This window comes from Etheostoma spectabile, chromosome 1 (assembly GCF_008692095.1).
Source record: "Etheostoma spectabile isolate EspeVRDwgs_2016 chromosome 1, UIUC_Espe_1.0, whole genome shotgun sequence".
Lineage (NCBI taxonomy): Eukaryota > Metazoa > Chordata > Actinopteri > Perciformes > Percidae > Etheostoma > Etheostoma spectabile.
The window spans coordinates 30,921,272-30,927,658 of record NC_045733.1 but is presented as its reverse complement, the minus strand read 5'-3'; the positions used below and the strand labels follow the sequence as shown (position 1 = coordinate 30,927,658).

Sequence of the window (6,387 nt, the reverse complement as noted above, 5' to 3'; positions counted from 1 at the left end):
GAGTGAGACATCTCACTTGTTTTAGCTACAGAGTGAGACATCAGCCGTGCAGATGTTGAACAACTCACCTGGAGGCTGAAGGCAGAGGACATTCAGAAACCATATCTCACTCAAAACAGCATGGATAGCTTTTTTTCTAAGTTTGTATGCGTGTGAAAGCACCAGAGACACAAAATAACACCCCAGATCCCAGAAAAGTGATTTTGTTTTTTCATAATATGGGCACTTTAATGGTCGGTGTACACTCAGTTTGTGATCCTAATGTTTCTAGCAGCAGTTAAAACCATTAAGACATCTTGTTGACTTCCTCTCTGATACTCACTGCTGTCTGTGTGTACTTTTTAAGGAGTAGCGAGAATCCTCAGCCATGAAGGAGGCACCACAGACATCGAGGTTTTGCAAGTATGTGATCAGTTGGCTAATGTCAGTCACGGTGTTTCTTGTATCACTGAGCCGATGCATCGTCTTCCCCGCAGGCTGCTCTGCTTCATGACACAGTGGAGGACACAGACACAACTCCTGCAGAGATCGAAGCAAAGTTTGGACCGGTCGTAGCGCGTATCGTTCAGGAGGTGACCGATGACAAAAAGCTGTCCAAACATGAGAGAAAGCGCATGCAAGTGGAGCATGCGCCTCATTGCAGTGGCCAAGCCAAACTGGTTAAACTGGCTGATAAGCTGTACAACCTGAGGGACTTAAACCGCTGCACACCTGCCGGTGAGCAGCCCTCTCTGTCATTGCTCTTTACTGGAACTGAGTCACATGTGGGAGGGGCCCAAAAAAATGACAAGAACCTAAATAAGGATGCACTATTGTGCAATACAATCTGGAAAAGTAAAATCAGAATCAGCACATACAGGGAATTTGACTCTGGATTTGTGTTGCTCTAAAGTACATAGAGAAAAACATACGGCTAAAAACAAGGCTATACAAGGTAGTGCAAATATGTGCAGATTTTAAAAATATATATTTAAAAAAAGTGTATAAATACATATACACATGCATATAAAGTATGTCCTGTACATGTATACACACACCATAATACACACATGTAAAAAAAAGTAGTAGTAAGTATAATAGCTGAAATAATTACAAGTTCCTTTGACACATACACATCCATATATTTATTCTAAACAGCGTGTGTATTTGTAGAATATTGTAAGCTAGTTAAAACCGATCCTGCACCCCTGCTGTTTTTATTTAAACTAGAGATAGAAAAATGCAGTAAATAACACAAAAATTCCATTATTGATTTTCTATATTTTTCTTATTGGGAACAAATTCCACGAAAATATCTAAACCCACAAAGCGTTAGTCCGTCTCTTAGTTCTTTTTGACTTCCCTTCCCCGCCTCTCAGCACCAAGACAATTCTCCCGTGAAGACTGGGAATTGTAGTTTTAAACAATTGTTACTCAATCACAAGGACATTTTCAGCTATTTTTTATTTTTATTTTTTTTATTTATTTCTTAAAATGGGACAATACATATTAATGAACATTTTCACAAATGTAAATATGCCAGATTGTAGCCTTAGGCTAATTTCCATCTGCAGACCCCCTGGCAGGTTCATGGTACACAAAAAATAATAAATGCATACAAATACACTATACACTACACACTATACACTATACACTACACACTATACACTATACACTATACACAGGCTATATACAGAGAAACAAGGACAAGAACAGTGATCACATCAGAACAGACAGTAACAAGAAGAATGGAGAACAAAGGACATATAGAGACAAAAAAACAAAAACACAACATTGACTATATTACACAAACCACAATTTTGCACATGCCCTGTCGAACCTGATATTGCACTGACCCATATACACCACCCTATATCACACTGACCCCTATAACACCACCCTATATTGCACTGACCCACATTTTTAATAATGCAGTAACTCTGTTTTACGTCTGATATATAAAAATTCACTAAACATGATCACAAGTTTGTGTGTCCCTCAGCCACACTTTTAAACGACTCCTAAAGATAGGAAGACTTGTGCTTTCCCTCACTGATTGTGGAATACTATTCCAGAAGCTCACTCCCTGATATGACAGAACGTTCTGTGAAAAGGCGGTTCGCCTAAACGCCAAGTCGCAATCACCTCAGGTGAGGAGTCCAGCTATATCAGGCTTAAACTACACAAGGCATACTTGTAAGTGGGATCAATTCATTGATGGTTTCAAACTCATGGATTTGTTGACTATTTAAAAAAAAATGTCCTTTTGGCCTTTGAATGACACAAAAATGTGTACCCAAGTCATACAGATGCAAGGGCTAATTTGGGAAAGGGGTTCTTTTCAGAGAGTTGAATCATAGATGTGTTAACCTGTCTAACTCTTACTACTTAAGACAATAAAACAAAACAAACTGTGTGTGTGTCTGTGTGTGTCTGTGTCTGTCTGTCTGTCTGTGTGTGTGTCTGTGTGTGTCTGTGTGTGTCTGTGTGTGTCAGGTTGGACAGCCGAGCGGGTGCAGGAGTATTTCGTGTGGGCCTCTGAGGTGGTGAAAGGCCTGAAAGGAACCAACCCGGCTATCGAGGAGAAGCTGGAGGAGCTGTTCAGACAGAGAGGGGTCCAGCTCTGACAACACAGTGGTCATATTACAAATGAAATACATAATAATTAGTAAATAATGGAAATAAATAATATTCATATGCATTGGTTTGGTCTTTTTTTTTTTTTTTTTTTTACACTGTTGTAAAGTTACATAGGATATAGACTTTTATTGATCCCAAATTGGGAAATTGCAGTGCTACAGCAGCAAAATATCAGACACACTGCACACATACAGAATATATAATGAAGAAATATGAAAATAGGATACGATACAAGTACAAATATTCAAAATATAAAGGAAAGAATGTACAAACGTATACAAATTGGGAATAAAAACTTAAATGTTGTAAGTTACTGATATTAGTTATTTTATTCCAGAAGTGTTTGAGTATTAGTACCACAGAAACACACACGGTCAGCCCCTCTTACTGTAAACAATGATCCTTTTTCTGACATTGCGGAAGTAAAAAAACAACAACTGTGTGCTATCTGTGACACCGCCATTAGAGAGCAGTATTGTTGACTTGAAGAATATCTCAATTTCGCTGAAATCTTCTGTTATCAACTCTTTTGCTTGATGTTTATTTCGGAAATAAATGTAACTGTTGGAAAATAGTCATCTTTATTCCTTAAGTGCTCTAAAAATCCAATAAGATGTGGTTTTGGGTTCAGTGTTTGTTTATTATAGGAAGGAATTAGATGTCGGAACCTTATTTTTACAGTCCACAGTCGGAACAAATCCACTTCCTGTCCGCTTGTTTTTCAGTCAGGTAGCTAGCTTCCTATTTTGGCTGAAGCAGGACCGAGCTATTTTTTTCTCTCTAAATAAAACACACATTTTTACTCCTAATTAGTTGATACCGTCGACAAGGCAGTCATGTCTCGTAGTGATGCCCTCAACATGAAGCTTCCTCCGATCCAGTCCACGGCCGGAGCCGTGCCGGTCCGGAATGAGAAAGGTGAGACGATTTCCCCTCAGCTAGCAGCTAGCAGCTAGCAGCTAGTTAGCTAGCTAGCAGACGGCGTGCTAAGTTAGCCAGCTAGCTTAGTGAAACCTCACTGTTAACCGCAAATAACAAAAACATATGTCCTTAGTCTGACTCTAAAACGTAGCTAACGTTACTAACATTAAGTGGGAACATATGCCTGCAGGTTGTAGCAGTATATTGTTATTATTATTATTAGACATTGACATTGTAATAAGATGCATAACAGACACATGAGACATCCTAAAACGCTTAACTGTCCAAAGAAATCGAACCCAAAGCCCACTTACTTTTAGACAGTTTTTAGAGGTTATGAGAGAAATGTGGTGATCACTGATCGTTGTTTAGGTACATGAAACCACGTTAAGCGTTTTAGAATGGCCCTTACATATTCATGCAGTGTCTGGGTGTCCACATACTCTTGGCCATATGGTGTAGCTGGAGGATCAAAAGTGTTTTTAATAAACCCCACAAGATCCAGTACAACACCACCAACACGGCCTCAAAACGTTGCCATGGAGTTGAATCACTTCCTCTCCGATGACGCACATTATCCCACACTGTGAAACTACTCCACTGCAAGTAAAAGTCCTCCATTCAAAACCTAAGCACATACATATTCCTAAAGTACGACAAGTAAAGGTAGTCATTGTGCAGTACAATGTCCCAAGTCAGTCAATGGTGTTTTACTATGATAACTACATGTTTCAACAATGTTTTTCATTGAACAGTTTTTTACATTATTGATCAATTACTTTATCTTTCCTTATCTTACTTTATTTTTAACGCACTTTCCCAGAGCTGTGACTTCACTTAATCACTTCATTTCCATTCAAGATCCATGTTATTACATATATAATGATATAAATTAGATAAAATAACCAGATTTGGACTAGAACCATCATATATTATCATTTGTGTGTGGTAAAGTATGAATTGATGGCCACAGTTGTTGCAGATTAGTAGCCATCAACTTTAAAAATGTAAATGGGGCATCCCAAAAAGGGGAAAAAACTATTTTTAAATAATTATGAATCATCACCTTTCTTGTTCTCTCAGCAAAAATGCATAATGAACTTGACTGAGTTATTTTTTTTTTTTTAGTTACTCCTAATTAAGGCTTTTTTTGGTTATTTATTTAAAAAAAAAAGATTTAAGCGCCATCTAAACACAGTCGGCATCATTGGTTATCATTGGTCTTGGCTCATGATTGTCTCTGCATATCCCAGGTGAGCTCTCCATGGAGAAGGTGAAGGTGAAGAGGTACGTGTCGGGTAAACGTCCTGACTACGCGCCGATGGAGTCGTCCGATGAGGAAGAAGAGGACTTCCAGTTTGTGAAGAAGGGAAAGGAAACGGAGGCAGAGGTGGAGCTGGAGGAAGAGGATGTCTCCGACCCACGTCTCAAACGTCTGCTCAACCGTGTCTCTGAGGACGTGGAGGAGAGGTATCCCATCATTTTACTTGAGTTAATAATGAATCAAAAGCTAATTTAACCGTAGTCCCGCATTGCCAGACCTTCCTCCACAGTGCTGCGGAGGAGGGTCTGGCTAGTCCACACAGCATATTGGGATGGGAGAAAAATGTGCTCTAGTTTATTGGCATTTCTTTAAACCAATCACAATTGTCATGGGGCGGTGCTCAATGGCGGAAGTTTAGGGCCATCCGGCGGAATTTCCAGCGGCACTGGAGCCATCCCGGTGTCGATGTAGGCTAATTCAACACATTGCTTTCGGTTTGTCCGCCCTCAGGCTCGCGAGACACCGACACATCGCAGAGCCTGAAGTTGTGGCCGAGAGCAGCGAGGACTCTGACGAAGGCACGTGGCACCCAGAGCGTGAGGAGAGTAGTGAGGAAGAGGAGGAGGAAGAGGAAGAAGTGGATGACGAGGTAGGCTGCACTTGTCCAAAAATAATCCATTTTTTGCACACCCCTACTAAGTGCTTGTCGCAGTCACTTTTTATCAGTGGTTCTTCTTTTTATTGGTAAAGAAGGAACACGTTTACAAAAAAAATATTTCTGACTGTGCAGGAAATTGAGAGGAGAAGAGCTATGATGCGGCAGCGAGCCGCCGAACGGAAGAACGAGGAGATGGAGGTTTTGGAGGTGGAGGAGGAAAGGAAGTCGGGGGCGGAGTCTGAGTCTGAGTCTGAATATGAAGAATACACAGACAGCGAGGATGAGGCAGAGCCACGGCTCAAACCGGTCTTCATTCGCAAGTATGAACTGAAACAACGGTTTCCTTACTTCCCCCAATCAAAGTCTACAGTCCATACTGTGGGCTGGGTTGGGGAGCACTTTGACCAGACTTTATTATTTAAATACATTTTAGGGGTGAGAGTATCTGCTATATCACAACAGAAAAAGATACAAAGATATAGAAAAGAATTACCTAATTTTGTGTAAGACAAATATATATGTTGTCAATTAATTGTTAGGTAGACACTATAGCTGTGCTCAGATACTGTCCTTATTGGCAATCAAACACTGCAATAATACAATTTCAGCATTAGTTATTCCTGTGCTTGTTTTGCTTAACGGATGCATATTGCTGGGATAAAACGTGCCGGATGTCTCTCCCATTTCTCGACAATCGCCGCTCAGGACTGTTACTAGTTTAGAAAATAACAAAAGCCGGAGCATTTTTTCACAGAACATACTCTATTACTGACACAGCTCTGAGGAAATAGATCTTGCTATGCGAGACGACTACTACGCCAAATTAGGTGCAAAAGAATTGGACAAGATCCTGCAATTTTGAAATAAAAACACAAATGTTTTGACAAATACAAGTGATTCACTATGTGTCGCATATAATAATAGA

The 6,387-nt window shown here is 40.0% G+C and overlaps 3 protein-coding genes across 3 annotated transcripts in view; 2 read left to right on the top strand and 1 right to left on the bottom strand.

Moving 5' to 3' along the window:
- The window catches only part of vps33b (VPS33B late endosome and lysosome associated), an 18,839-nt gene extending 18,268 nt beyond the window's left edge, over window positions 1-571 (bottom strand). Inside the window, exon 1 of the mRNA XM_032512181.1 lies at window positions 323-571. The gene's annotated coding sequence lies outside the window, so the exon portion shown is untranslated. The remainder of the gene's footprint in view (window positions 1-322) is intronic.
- hddc3 (HD domain containing 3) overlaps window positions 1-2,680 on the top strand; it is a 3,783-nt gene extending 1,103 nt beyond the window's left edge. The window contains exons 2-4 of the mRNA XM_032512466.1: window positions 347-402; window positions 477-717; window positions 2,476-2,680. Of these exons, the coding sequence (XP_032368357.1) occupies window positions 347-402; window positions 477-717; window positions 2,476-2,606 (428 nt within the window). The 3' untranslated portion in view covers window positions 2,607-2,680. The remainder of the gene's footprint in view (window positions 1-346; window positions 403-476; window positions 718-2,475) is intronic.
- A 775-nt stretch (window positions 2,681-3,455) lies between these two features.
- Window positions 3,456-6,387, top strand: part of mfap1 (microfibril associated protein 1) — a 5,652-nt gene continuing 2,720 nt past the window's right edge. The window contains exons 1-4 of the mRNA XM_032512307.1: window positions 3,456-3,537; window positions 4,794-5,010; window positions 5,315-5,453; window positions 5,595-5,782. Coding sequence (XP_032368198.1) covers window positions 3,456-3,537; window positions 4,794-5,010; window positions 5,315-5,453; window positions 5,595-5,782 — 626 coding nt within the window. The remainder of the gene's footprint in view (window positions 3,538-4,793; window positions 5,011-5,314; window positions 5,454-5,594; window positions 5,783-6,387) is intronic.